We start from the raw sequence: 14,132 nt of genomic DNA, 5'->3' as shown, positions 1-14,132 counted from the left end.
GAATCTGAAAAGAAAATCAATAAAATGTTAGAAAAAATGAGGAAGAGGTTTGAAGAATATGGGATGAAATAAATGTTAGAAAGACAAAAGCCATAGTGATTGGAACGAAGCGATCTGTGTCAAATATAAAAGTGGGAGGGGAGAAAATAGAAGAAGCGAATAGTTTCCGATATCTGGGAAGTATTCTTAGTAGTAACATGAAGCGTGAACGTGAAATAAAAGCAAGGATAGGAATGGCGAAAGAAGCCGTTAGGAGGAAGAAAAGTCTGTTTTGTGGGACCTTGAATAAAGAGTTGAGAAAAAGACTCATAAAATGCTTCGTGTGGAGTGTTGTATTGTATGGGGCAGAAACGTGGACATTACGTAAAGGTGATGAAAATCGACTGGAAGCCTTCGAAATGTGGGTGTGGAGAAGGATGGAGAGAATTAGTTGGGTCAAGCGGAAAACGAATGAGAGAGTGTTAGAAATGGTGGGTGAGAAAAGAACACTTTTAGATATTAAGAAGAGGAAGAGAAACTGGTTGGGACATTGTCTAAGAAGAAATTGTATCGTCAGGGACGTCCTAGAGGGTATGGTGGCGGGAAAGAGAGGGAGGGGACGAAGGAGGCTACAATTAATGGATGATATAAAAACAGAAAGATCATACGTCAAGACGAAGAGGTTAGCGGAGGACCGTGGGGCATGGAAGCTTCTCAGCTGCTGCAAATGACTTGCCAGTAAGGTCAGAAAACCTATGATGATGATGATATAGCACTGTACATTACTGCCGCCGCTGGAGGTGTTGACTGGTACAGTCTGTCTTTTTTTTAATTAATTATTGTTTTTCATGATTTTTAAATTCTGAAAGTTCACGACACATATTAGGGGACTGCGTGACACACCAGTGTGTTGCGGCACATCGGTTGAGAACCACTTATAATCCAGTCAGCGTCTCAAGTAAAGAGATACCATTTTCACTCGTATTTCGTATTTCTTTACTATCCAGAAGTGGTAAAAGAAATTACTACTAATATTGTATTGGCATGTTTCGAAGCCTATTGGTGTTTCATAATAATATAAAATGATAATAGTTTGTTCTAGTATTTGATAGTGAATAAAACCTATATAGGTTCGATCAAACTTGTCAGTTCAAACTTCTGTGCAAGAGAAATTAGATACAACATTCGAGCACAATGAACGGTTAGAATATCATAACTAGTGGCATTATTTAATATATATGTAGAATTGATAGTGAAAAAGAGCCTTGAAAATAAAGACGGCATTTCAGTAGGAGGTAAAATGATTAGGTGCATATGATTTGCATACGATATGGCACTTGCTGCAGAATTTGAAAAGAAAATCAATAATATGTTAGAAAATCTTAAGATGGGCTTTGAAGAATATGGGATGAAAATAAATGTTAGAAAGACAAAAAGCATGGTGATTGGAACGAAGAGGTCTGTGTCAAGTATAAAATTGGGAGGGGAGAAAATAGAACAAGTGAATAGTTTTCGATATCTGAGTAGTATTCTTGTAATAGCATGAAATGTGACCGTGAAATAAAAACAAGGATAGGAATGGCGAAATAATTCTTTAAGAGGAAGAAAGTACTATTTTGTGGGACCTTGAATAAAGAGTTGAGAAAAAAGACTCGTAAAATACTTCGTGTCGAGTATTGTACTGTATGGATCAGAAACATGGACATTGCATAAAAATGATGAAAAGCGACTGGAAGCTTCCGAAATGTGGGGTGGAGAAGAACGGATAGAATTAGGTAATGAGAGGGTGTTAGAAATGGTATGGAAAAGAAGAATTTGAAATATTATTAAGAAGAGGAAGAGAAACTGGTTGGGATATTGGCTAAAAAGGAACTGTATCATGAGAGACGTGCTAGAGGGTATGGTGGCAGGAAAGAGAGGGAGGGGGTGAAGAAGGCTACAATCAATGAACGACATAAAAACAGAAAAATCGTACGTGAAGACAAAAAGGTTAGCGAAGACCGTGGAGCATGGAAGCTTTTTAGTTGCAGTAAGTGACCTGCCAATAATGGTAGAATACCTATGATATTGATGATATTATTTTTTTGTAAGCAATAATTCACCAAAAACATTTCTCTGGTCACGACTTGAAAATATGGTCTGAATTATTCATAAGTATACAAAATTTATGAGCCTTTACACTTTTATTGTATATTGTATAAGTTGATGTGTTACTCTCTCAGGAGTATGTGTAACGATTGATGACATTACATATCAACATAAGGTTGCATTACGGAGATGTTTAAGACGAAAGTAAGCATACAGAACAAATATATCTTGAAAATGTAAAAAGAAAATTGCATTTGTACCTTTTTTTCTCCACGTTACGGACCGGAAACATTACATTACCTTACGACTGACACTGGATATTACCATTTTAAAAAAATACAAACGAGCAGTGAACGGCTGTCACCAGGAATACTAACATATGGAATAGGTGGGTCTTTTATGTAATTCGGTTAAAACTAGTCGGTTACGTCTCATGGAGAAAATTAGAAGTGACAGTAGATTTCTTCATAGCAATCGTTTTGGACTCCAGCAAATTGAAAATCCTACTGTCACTTGTCATCCTGCTGTTGAGAGTGAATTCTTTCTTTCTCATCATGTATGTTTAATTGGGCAAAACAAAGTTGATTTTCTTAAAAAGAAGAAGAAAAAGACAACAACGCTTTTGGAATTACTGTATTAGGAATATAATATTGTGTAGTAGGGAAGTGATAATATACTGTGTGCGTTTATGCCGTCCAAAAGGAAAGAAAAAAAATATGTGCTGAAAAATTGGTTTAGAGAGAATCACAATTTTCCCTTTTGCTAAAAGCCAGAAACTTAGGGATGCGGTATGACTCATACCTATGATATCGTCATCGATAGTGTAGGTTCCCAATTAATTCTCCACGGTTATATAATGTAGATCATCTACATAAGGAAAGGTTCCCAACAGTGTTGCCAACAACCTCTGAAAAAAATAGGCTACATGACTCTAAGAAAAAAGCTTTTTTTTACACAAAAAATGGCTAGATTTTGAATTCCTAACCTATAACTCACATTGTAGATTCTAAACCCCTTTTTTGTGTGTAGGTTTATAAATGAGTTATAGTACAATTTGAAATGTTGAATTTTATTCGCTGAAGACTAACAAGCAACATACATAACTTTAAATTGCAATAAAATCCAACAACCCATCTGATTTGTGGAAGCCAACAGTCATAATTAAGTTGAGTTTGAGTTTAACGTCCCTTTCAGCAGCGAAGGCTATATTAGTTGCATTAAAATAAGTCATCATCGAGGACATCGCAGCTAGTCGAGGCACTGGAACTGGATGCATCATCGTTGGATTGTGGTTTGGTTGTGTAAATTGCAGGGGCGGATCCAGGACGGACTTCTGGAGGGAGCGGTGGGTTGTAATACTGCTAGTTAGAGCTACTTTTAAGAGCTCCAAACTCTGGGATGGGTTTTATTTATATATAAAATAAAAAAAAACTTTCCTCTTCTGGGAGGGGGGGCGACGGCCCCGATCGCCCTCCCCTGGATCCGCCACTGGTATGTTGCCATTGTCCCAATTTTCAGTAGTACTTTTTTCGGCAGGTTATAGTACTTACACCTGTACTTCTAGTTTCTCCGTACACCCACACGAATCGTCATGATTGCATTGAGTGTTTTTCAAGCTAGTTATATATCCTATTTGTTTCCTTTAATAAAGTAAAGCAATGTGTGTGGCTTGAAGAATCGAACAGTTACTAAATTTGTATCAGAAAACGCATTCTTGGAACGAAATGCGAAAATTAAAATAGTTAAAAAGTAGCAAATGGGGCCGTTACTTTCTGAGTCGACAAGTATTGTTAAGTATCTGTAAATCTGAGGGCGGGGAGAGAGGGAAGAAGAAGAAGAAACAATGGTTTGTTGTGTAATAATCAAAGATGTTATAAAATAGGGGACTTGCCTATATATATCTTCATCCTATTAAATTAATGAAGCCAAGAAACAACTGAGCGTCGGCAAGTCTGATTGACTACTCTCGTTTTCACCAATGTCTGATTGGCTACTTTCATTTCCGCCATGATTGTTGGCTCAAAACATTGCGATGTTATTGGATAGAGTGGGCAGAGTAGGGGTGGCAAAATTGTGACGTGTGGCTTCAAGATTTTTGTTGTAAGGGCAGATCCTCTATTTTATAACATTCTTGGTTATAATAAAACACCCTCAGTGAAGAGAAATCAATACAATTGCATATAATGACAAATAGGCCTTCTTTTTAAAAAATGATTTCCAAAGAAAACCTAATTTTAGAATTAATTTAACAGTTAATAAAAAGACAAAAATGGCAAAAGAATTTAACAAAAAAAAGTTATCTTTCAAGCTATAAGCATTTCCTAGATTTGTATGGCTAAATGCCTTTCTAAATAGGCTAGATATAGACAAAAATAAGGCTAAATTGTAATTACTGATCACCAATTACAGGAATAAGAATTTTAATGTCAATATTACTTCCTTGTAGGTATTTGATTGTAGATATGTCACAACAACCAGTGGAATGTTTGAAGCGCTATGCAATCATATTAAATATAGCACAAACAAGGGGAACATAAGGTAAGTGGAAGATTAATTTTATAATCTCTTTCGTTAGATTACTTTATTAAGCACAATACTTTTGAAATTATTCAATAAGTACTATGCTTGCCGCAGTAATGAATGATTTTCCTTCAATTTATCCGTACGTTTATCAATGTTACGCTCAACCAAGTTACCTGTTTTTCAACGGAAACACTACTTCTTCTCAGAGAGGTGTACAACAAGGTGATCCCCTGGGCCCAGCACTTTTCTCTATAACCATTCACTCTTTAGTTAAATCACTGGATACCGAATTAAACATTTGGTACTTAGACGATGGAACAATTGGTGGTGAACCCGAGATAGTTCTTTCATCGTTAATAGAAATAAATAAGAAGGCATCACTTCTTGGCTTGCGTCTTAACTTTTCTAAATGCGAGGTTGGTTGTCTTGGAACAGATGAAACCACGTTCGACGAAATCTTTAGAAGATTTAATGGGTCTCTGCGTTGAATCGAATCTCTTCTTCCTCAGGGTTATTGTTCGGACCCAGATGGTTCAATTCAGGAAGGCTCTAATAAGTGGGCAAGCTTAGCAGATACAAAATTCCCAGAAATTAGCAAAAAGTGTTATCAGTCATCTTGGTGTATATCAATTGCATCTCAATTACATAATCATCTGTTACAATCTGTTGTGGTTTCGGGAGATAAAGCCAGGCTCCTTCCTGCCTCATCTCCCGAAGCGGGATCATGGTTGATGGCGATACCTTCTCCGCCTTTAGGCCTTCATTTGTCAAATGAAAGCTTTCGAATTGCTGTTGCCTTACGTTTAGGTTTAGCTGTTTGTGAGCCTCATCGCTGTCCAGCTTGTGGAGATCAGGTTAACCAATGTGGCCTGCATGGCCTTTCATGCATGAAGAGCACTGCTAGATTCGCCCGACACTCCTCCGTTAATGATGTAATACTACGAGCCCTAACACAGCTGGAATTCCTTCAATACGGAAACCTTCTGGTTGATATCGTTCGGATGGAAAGCGACCAGACGGGATGACACTGGTTCCATGGATGAGAGGTAAATGTTTATTGTGGAACTTCACATGCGCTGATACATAAGCGAATTCAAGTCTCCCTCTGTCAGTAATGAACGCTGGAGCTGTTGCTAACCGCAGAGAAGCTGAAAAGCAAAAAAGTACAACAACCTTCTCCAAAGTTTTGTTTTCTTTGCAATCGCTATTGAAACCAGTGGTTCTTGGGGTGTGAGAAGTCTTGAATTCATTAGGGAGGTAGGAAGACGCATTTCTTGTGTTTCCGGCGAAGTTCGCTGTACATCTTATCTAATACAGCGCACATCTGTTTCTATCCAACGTGGTAACGTCTCGTCGGTCCTTGGCACTTTACCTCCTGGAAAGGAACTGGATGAGGTGTTTATACTCTGATAAGAATAGTTTTATATATATTAATCCATGGACAATAGTTTTTCTTTGACCTTATAATTATATATTTAAATTGCAGTTTCCGTTATGTAATTTTTCTATAAAATATGCAAAAGGAGATCAGTTATTTCCGAACAATTCTCTCAAAAACGAAATCGGGTAATTTTGTTCATATCTTATAAACAAATATAATATAATGTGTCACTATTTCTTTTCAAATTCTTCATTTAAGGAGCGAATTAAAAAATGAGCGCCATCTATTGTTTGTCATTCATGTCTGTCTGCGGTAGAAATTCAGAGTGGCGGAAATAGTGTAGGGTCCTTAGTAGCCTTAGGAACAAAGTGTGCTAGTATTATGTGCATACTAACTTCTGAAAATTTCCATTGTTGATAACTTTGATTTCGTTGCGGCCTTTAAATGTACAGTTTTGGAGAAATGATTGTCTTAACGCTTAGTTGAATAGAACTGCATTACTTAAATCCAGTAATGTTACAATATATAGTATGGAGTTTCCTCAACAGATACCTGTACTCTTATTACTATAGCATATGATTTATTTATGGGGTTTCCTTAAGAGATATTCGTACTATTATGACTGGAACATACTTGTTTATGGTATACTTATGACTATACCACATGACATATTTATGTCTTATGATAGTAAAACAAAACTGCCAATGCTCATATGATATTTGAGGAAAGGAAATCAATTTTAAAATGTTATCCCAAGTTTGAAAATGTTGCGTCCAACGTTAAGAAAAGTGTGAGTTTGAAACAAAACCTCGTACACACTTGACAACTGCACGACTTTGTGATGAGTTTGAGACAAATAGCATCATTTATGATGTGTACAAGAGCGAGAAAGTAACTGTGCCCGTGCTGTGCCATCAGTTGTAGCTCAGAATAATCTCTAAAATACTTATCAAATGAATGCAACAATTGGGGATGAAACTGATGCACAACACAGTACTTAACTCCAAAGTTATGATTGAATTTAAATAAAATTTAAATGTTTTGATTTTGAAAATGACTAGTTGGGGAAATAGGTGACAGGGAGAAATAGGTTATGATTAAAGATAAAGGATGAGTACTAGCCTGACAAATCCAATTAGACTGGTGTCGTCCTGGTCATCTGGATGATGAATGGTTTTCCCTGAAGGAGTCTGGATGTACTGAAATTAGCCAACAACTGGATTTTAACCTTGCTGGACTGCCAGGGGCGTCGAGTTCTCTCTTGACGATGCATCTTTTACGATGATGTTCTACAACTTCATGCCACTACTCAGATGTCAAACTCAAATGTGTCTGCGGCGATGAACCAACAGAATGGTATTCTCGAGACATGGAGTCGGTCGTCCTGCAATGGTGGGATCTGCTTGCCTCCGATGATCCTGATCCTTAAGGTGTGGATCCCTGTACATTCAACCTCAGCGCTAAAATGTGATGTTAAACTCCAAAGCAATGAATCAAGACAAACCAAAAATGAGTTAAGTACTGTGTAAACAGTGAGTAACAAAAAGTAAGTAAAATAAAAGTAAATGTTAGGAGACTACTCTACCCTACCGGATAGACTAATATGGTCTACTGATAATGAGGAGACAAGTTTCCACATTGCTTTGACCTCGGTACACACTGGAAGTAATATCAGCACCGACTTTCCAAGGTTTTCAAGGCATTCAATATCAGAGTCCGGTCGTTTTGGAACGAGTATAACAGAAAATGAATCCAGCGAATAATGAATCGTGCGCAGATCGTCTGGTTAGTAACAAGACACCACACTTGATCAACTACGCCACCGCGTCTCTGTACTGAAATGGAACTATTTGAAAGACATTAGCTCAGAGACCATCAGAGGTTAGAGATCCAGTGAAGGGCTCTGTCCTCGATGTTTCTGTGTCGAACCTCGTGGGAATTCAGAGTGTTAAAAAAAAGTTAAATAAGCAACTGGAGTGTATTTGGTAGAATGTGTATCCGTGAAGTAAGGTTATAAGCTATGTAGCCGGACAAATAACATTTTCGTCTTTAAGTTGGCTATACCGATTGTCACTGTCATGCTTCGGCTTCCCTCTCCCGACTTTTCACGTGAAGTTTAGTGTGAGGAACACATTTTTACAATGGCTGCGCCGTTCAAAATCCGGCCAATTGTGAAGTGCGCTCCTTCATACGTTTTCTCCAAGTACAGGATAAGCCTTCAGCGGATATTCACAAAATACTTACTCCCGTTTAACTTGTTGGGCAATACTTAAACGGCGGTGAAGAGATCAAGACCAAACATTGACATCTGGTTTCAGCAGGAGGTGTCAAAATTCCATGACTTTAGAATACAGAAGCTATTCCCTGTTCAGCGTAAGCTCTAAACTCCGATAAACAAAATATTTGTATCCTTCCGCTTGTCACAAATACGATTGGCTAGTGATGTATCACCCCCACGGGAGGAAGAAAATTATACATGTGTATTTTAACAATACTGTCTCGTGTTGTTCAGATACTTACAATAGCAGAAAAGAAAGAAAAAAACTTGAAAGATTAATATATATTTATATTTGAATTTCGCTAGTAAACAATTGTTGCTTAGTGAGTAAAGGTTTACCTTGTTAGCGTTTCACCACAACACTCGCATAACCGGGATTCACGCCAGCTGCCTTTCAGGCTTGACAGCAGAACACGTGTCCACAGTTGACTTGGCGCCATAATTACTGTGCATGCTTAGTGTTTATTTCTATTGTTTCATTAACCAAACTCGATTGCAGTTTTATTAGATAATCCCTATTATATTTTTGTCATTTATAATAATGTAGCAGTTTTAAATGGAGCTTCATAGTAAAAGAATAGTCAAATCACATGAACTATTTTGCGGAGGAGTAGAAGCGTGGGTAGGCCAACAACAAATCAGCGAGATTTTGTCTTACGTGGCTTTGTTTATCGCAGTTTAGAGCTTAGGGCAAACAGGGTTTAGTATTTCGCCTTACTAACAAAGGAACATCTCATATTGATAGTAGCATTGCCCAATCAAACAATGTTCAATCGATAGAGGAGTGAAGAAAAGTGAGAAATCCAAAGATTTACGGACTGACACCCAGAAACACAGGAGATACAGAGGAAAGAAGGATCTAGAATCATGTGAAGATAGCAATGCAAAAGATACACTGACACAGAAAGAACTTCAAAATGATTAAAGTAATCAAAATTGCATATATACAAGCAAACATTGTACCCACAGACATGATCAATAACTTCATATGTAATGCAGTGTTGCTAACTAAGCACAAAATGAAGTTTCGTTAAATGGTACGGAACACACAAAATAACAAAAGCAATAATATGTGAGGTTATACAATATTACGTGCATCAGAAAAGTGAGCCTGCTAATCAATTGTCAATCCAAGAGCATGCATCATTTCAGTTTTGTGTGTTGTGTTTTATACTATTCTGATTTTCCACTTGGACAAAACTGCTTCGACACTGTGCTTCGCTCCTTATTTTCGTACTTCAGTGATTATATTATTGTATGTGGTCTCATATTTTTTTTTAACTAGTTCGAATCGTGAACTGTATGTACTCTTCACATAGGAATTAACATATAGGCTTATCCTCAAATGTTGGCAACACTGTACATCAAGACTTCAAAGATATGGTTCTACTCATAATTAGATTTGCTAGATGCTATAATTTGTGTCCCATGCATTTAACAAAACTTCACTTTGTCCTGAATTGGCAACACTGCATTACATATGAAGTTATTGAGATGTCTGTGGGTACAATATTTGCTTGTATATATGCAATTTTGATTACTTTAATCATTTTGAAGTTCTTTCTGTGTCAGTGTATCTTTTGCATTACTATCTTCACATGATTCTAGATCCTTCTTTCCTCTGTATCTCCTGTGTTTCTGGGTGTCGGCACGTAAAACTTTGGATTTCTCACTTTTCTCTACTCCTCTATCGATTGTACATTGTTTTATTGGGCAATGCTACTATCAATATAAGATGCTCCCTTGTAAGCATTGGATTATTGCTGCAATTACAATCGAAAGTAATGATAAAATATGTATCACTAAATACGTTCTAGTAAATATTTAGTGAAATTCTTATCTTTTAACTGACTGTAATAACCTTACGCTCCGGTCTAACCTCGTAGCTCAGTGAAAAAAATGGCGGAACATTCACCTTTGGTGCTAGAGATTTTGGTTCGGTAATACGCTATTTGTGTCAGACAACTTCGTGTCCTGAGGTTTTCTCGAAGTTCTTCTTTTTCCTCCCACATCCTCATTTCACCAAGTTTTTCGTAAGTATTTAAATCCATTAATCATAAGTTTCCTTTAGCCTAAAGGGCGTAACCAAGGACGTTAGAGATTTCATTTTGTTTCAAAACTAATACTTATTGGTAAGCAGGGGCGGATACAGGACCGACTTCTAAAGGGGGGGGGGGGCGGTGGGTTGTCATACTGCTACTTTTAAGAGCTTGAAACTTTGGGATGGGTTTTATTTATATATATAAAATAAGAAAGGTTTCTCTTCTGGGGGGGGGGCGATTGCCCCGATCTCCCCCCCCTGGATCCGCCCCTGTTGGTAAGAGATGGCAGAATAATAATAGAAAGAAATGCAGAGGTCTTATTAAACGCTTGCAGGGATATGGGTTTAGAAGTAAATGCAGAGAAAACTAAACACATGGAAGTTCGTCATGATCGTAATACAGTAAATTATGGATGCGTTAAAATATCAACTAATACTTCTGATAAAATGGATACTTTCAAATATCTTGGATCAATATTAACAGACTAAAACTATATTCACGAGATCAAAATCTTTTGTCGTCGCGAATTCTGTCGAGGAATTTGAACTTTAAAATATATAAATTGATAATCATACCTGTTGTGCTGTATTGGTTGCGAAACATGGTTGCTTACTCTGAGAGAAGAACATAGTCTGAAAGTATTTGAGAACAAGATCCTGAGACGAATATTCGGACCCAATAGAAACGGGATTGGGGAATGGCGGAAACTTCATAGCGAGGAACTACATAATTTATACGGTTTACCAAACGTTGTTAGGGTAATCAAGTCTAGGAGGTTTAGGTGGGCAGGTCATGTAGCCAGGATGGAAGAAAGTAGAAACGCTTTCAAAGTCTTAACTGGAAATTCAATCGAAAACGACCATTAGGAAGATCTAGGTCCAGATGAGACGACAATACTAAGATGATCTCGTAGAAAGAGGAATACAAAGCAGAAACTGGATCAAGTAGGCTGAGGATAGAAGTCAATGGAGAGTTTTTGTGAGCGTGGCATTGAACCTCTGGCATTCATAGGTCATAGAGTTAGTTAGTTAATCTAGAGCAATGGTTACCAACCTTCTTTACCTGGTGTCTTTTTATAAACTCTGCATACTCACGCTCCGCTCTTCATGTCGCTTTCAACATTCATGTCATACATGCTTTATGTCTGACCACTTCAGATGAAGCACTATTTTTTTTTTTTTTTTTTAACTTTTCAGTAATGATAATAATAATATCTCCAATTTATGTTAATTCCAGCAAAACATGTGCACAGGCCGGTAGCCAGCCTAAAAATGTAGGGGGGGCCCGATCCAACCATATTATAGTTCATCACCATATTATAATTCATTTGCAAGCCTACCATGAAAATTTTAGGGAGGGCCGGCGAAAATTTAAGGGGGCCCAGTCCCTCCTAGACCCTCCTGGATACGGGCCTGCATGTGCATACTATTCGAGTACAATATTAGTGTTATGTTATGCAGTGTTATGCAGCTATGTTCTTAATAAGACATTTCCTACTCAGTATTCACTTTGTGTTTGTATGTTATTTTATTTAATGATTCTTCGCCACAACATTCATATTCGTAATATTTGTAATTACGAATTAGTTTACTTGTGGCAATAGCTTTTGCCCCCTTCCTTGTTCCTTATGCTCCCCGGAAGACGTGCCCTTTCCCCCAGTTGGGAACCACTGATCTTATAGGATAAACATACGTTTCTTCCTTCAATGAGTAGAGTTCCTATGTTTACAACAGAGTTATCTACATATCTTTCTTCGTAGCAAACACGATAACAAAAGTGAAATCTTGGAGAAGCACAGAGTTTGAAACTCAACTTGAAAGCGTCAACCCTGATATTGCCACGTGATGTGTCACCTTGTTGAAAACCAAATTGCCATGGATAACTCCCCGAGAGGGAAAGAAAATCTAATTTTATTTTCTCCAGCCTGTCATTTCACTTCACTGGCTTCCGCGTCAGTCAAAATCGGACACGAGGCGGCAGAAAAATTAAGGCTGAAGAATGGGCTATATCTTATGTTTCCTTTTACAATCAATAGATGGCAGGCAACAACATTGTGTTCACTTTATTTTACTTCAACACTCCATTGTAAGCTAGTGGAGAGCAAGAAGAATGAACTTGTTAAGTTTGTATCAGGGGCGGATCCAGGGGGTTGGCGATCCGGGCGATCGCCCCCCCCCCAAAAAAAAACAGAAAACTGAGCTCTTAAAAGTAGCAGTATGACAACCCATCGCCTCCCAGAAGTCGGTCCTGGATCCGCCCCTGGTTTGAATACATTTTTTACTTCAGTGAAACATGAACTAATTACATACGATGGGTGACCGGAAAGTAAGGTTACAAAGCCTGCAGTGAAATGAAAAGTGTATGTATTATTTCATACAATCAATACAGAGACCACACATTAAGTTGTTTATCGACACAATCTCCATATAGATTGAAACAGTTGTCGCACCGTGGAATGACTTTGAAGATTCCCTCCTGGTAAAAATCTTGTCCTTGCGTGCTCAGCCACGTTGTCACAAAGTGCTTCGCCTCCTCGTTTGAAGTGAAGAGACGGCTCCTAGGTGCTTCTTCAAATGCGGGAAAAGGTGAAAGTCGCTTAGAGCGATGTCCGGGCTGTAGGGAGGATGGTCGATGATGTTCCAGCTGTGCTCAAATCTGTTGATGCTTTGCTGGATAGGTACTGCGCTCCACGTCGATGACGTTTTCTCTATCAACTGCAAACTTTCGATTCCATTCTGTGATATGCTGACGAAATATTACAGTCTATCCGTAGAGCTCTACCAACTGCCGGTGAATTTCAGCCGCGTTTACATGTTTCGCCCATAGAAATGGAATAACTGAGCGGATTTCTTCGCGAGACCAGTGTTTCAAACGAGTCGCCATTTGTGTTTACCTACAACTAGCGCCTTAGGTGGCGGGTGGCTGAAACTCTGCACAATTGCCAAATCCATGTAGCAAAATTACCGCACACAACTCATTCCTCAATAACAGAAGAATCTCAGGAAATATCGGAGTAGTAACCTTCTAATCCATCCTTGTAGGTACCTACCAAACAGGGGCAAAACTCTCGTAATTAGTAAACAGTCACAAATTCTCTCCTAGAATTTTGGTTGACAGTTTTTGGTTGTATGTGGAAGTTGTGTCTTTTTCCAGCGCCGAGACTGAATGAGACGTGGAATTACAGTTTAACTAGGAATACGAGCAACCATAATGGTTTCAAATATCAGTGTTCTTCCGCCAGGGATCGAACCCGAGACCAAATGCACCAAGGACGCGCGTTACTCGCTATATCAATTGTGGACGCGCTACATTTTTTGTGCCATACTTAGATGAGTAATATCTCAACATGATCTTGTTTATTATTTATTTCTAATATTTACTGCAATATCCATTACCTTTGTGTTCATGGGTAGTCAGCTCATCAACTTCCCGTTATTAATAATTTTCTAGACTCGGAATTAATTTCTTCTTTTTTTGTAATAGCTTCGCAATTGTCCGCACGACTTTGTGTAGACGCCTGATTGGCATGTTGTTCCCTATTACTGATTGCCATATTGTTCCCTATTACTGATTGTATGTTGTTCTCTATTACTGATTGCAGGGGCTGATCCACGACCGACTTCTGGGGGGCAGTGGGTTGTCATAATGCTACTTTTAAGGGCTCCAAACTCTGGGATGGATTTTATTTATATATAAAAACAATAAATTTCTTCTTCTGGGGGCAATCTCCCCAATCGCACCACTGGATCCCCCCTGACTGATTGGCATATTGTTCCCTATTACTGATTGGTATATTGTTCCCTCTTACTGCTTGGCAAGTTGTTCTCTATTACTGATTGGT

The 14,132-nt window shown here is 38.2% G+C and overlaps 1 protein-coding gene across 1 annotated transcript in view; it reads left to right on the top strand.

Annotated features, from left to right (window-relative positions):
- Nos (Nitric oxide synthase) overlaps positions 1-14,132 on the top strand; it is a 560,518-nt gene that overhangs the window by 387,332 nt on the left and 159,054 nt on the right. The window contains exon 4 of the mRNA XM_081770724.1: positions 4,514-4,605. Coding sequence (XP_081626850.1) covers positions 4,514-4,605 — 92 coding nt within the window. The remainder of the gene's footprint in view (positions 1-4,513; positions 4,606-14,132) is intronic.

Source organism: Thermobia domestica, chromosome 9, assembly GCF_964235325.1.
Source record: "Thermobia domestica chromosome 9, izTheDome1.hap1.1, whole genome shotgun sequence".
In the NCBI taxonomy this organism is placed as follows: domain Eukaryota; kingdom Metazoa; phylum Arthropoda; class Insecta; order Zygentoma; family Lepismatidae; genus Thermobia; species Thermobia domestica.
Note: the sequence above shows the minus strand (reverse complement) of the source record. Positions and strands in the feature narration are given on the sequence as shown.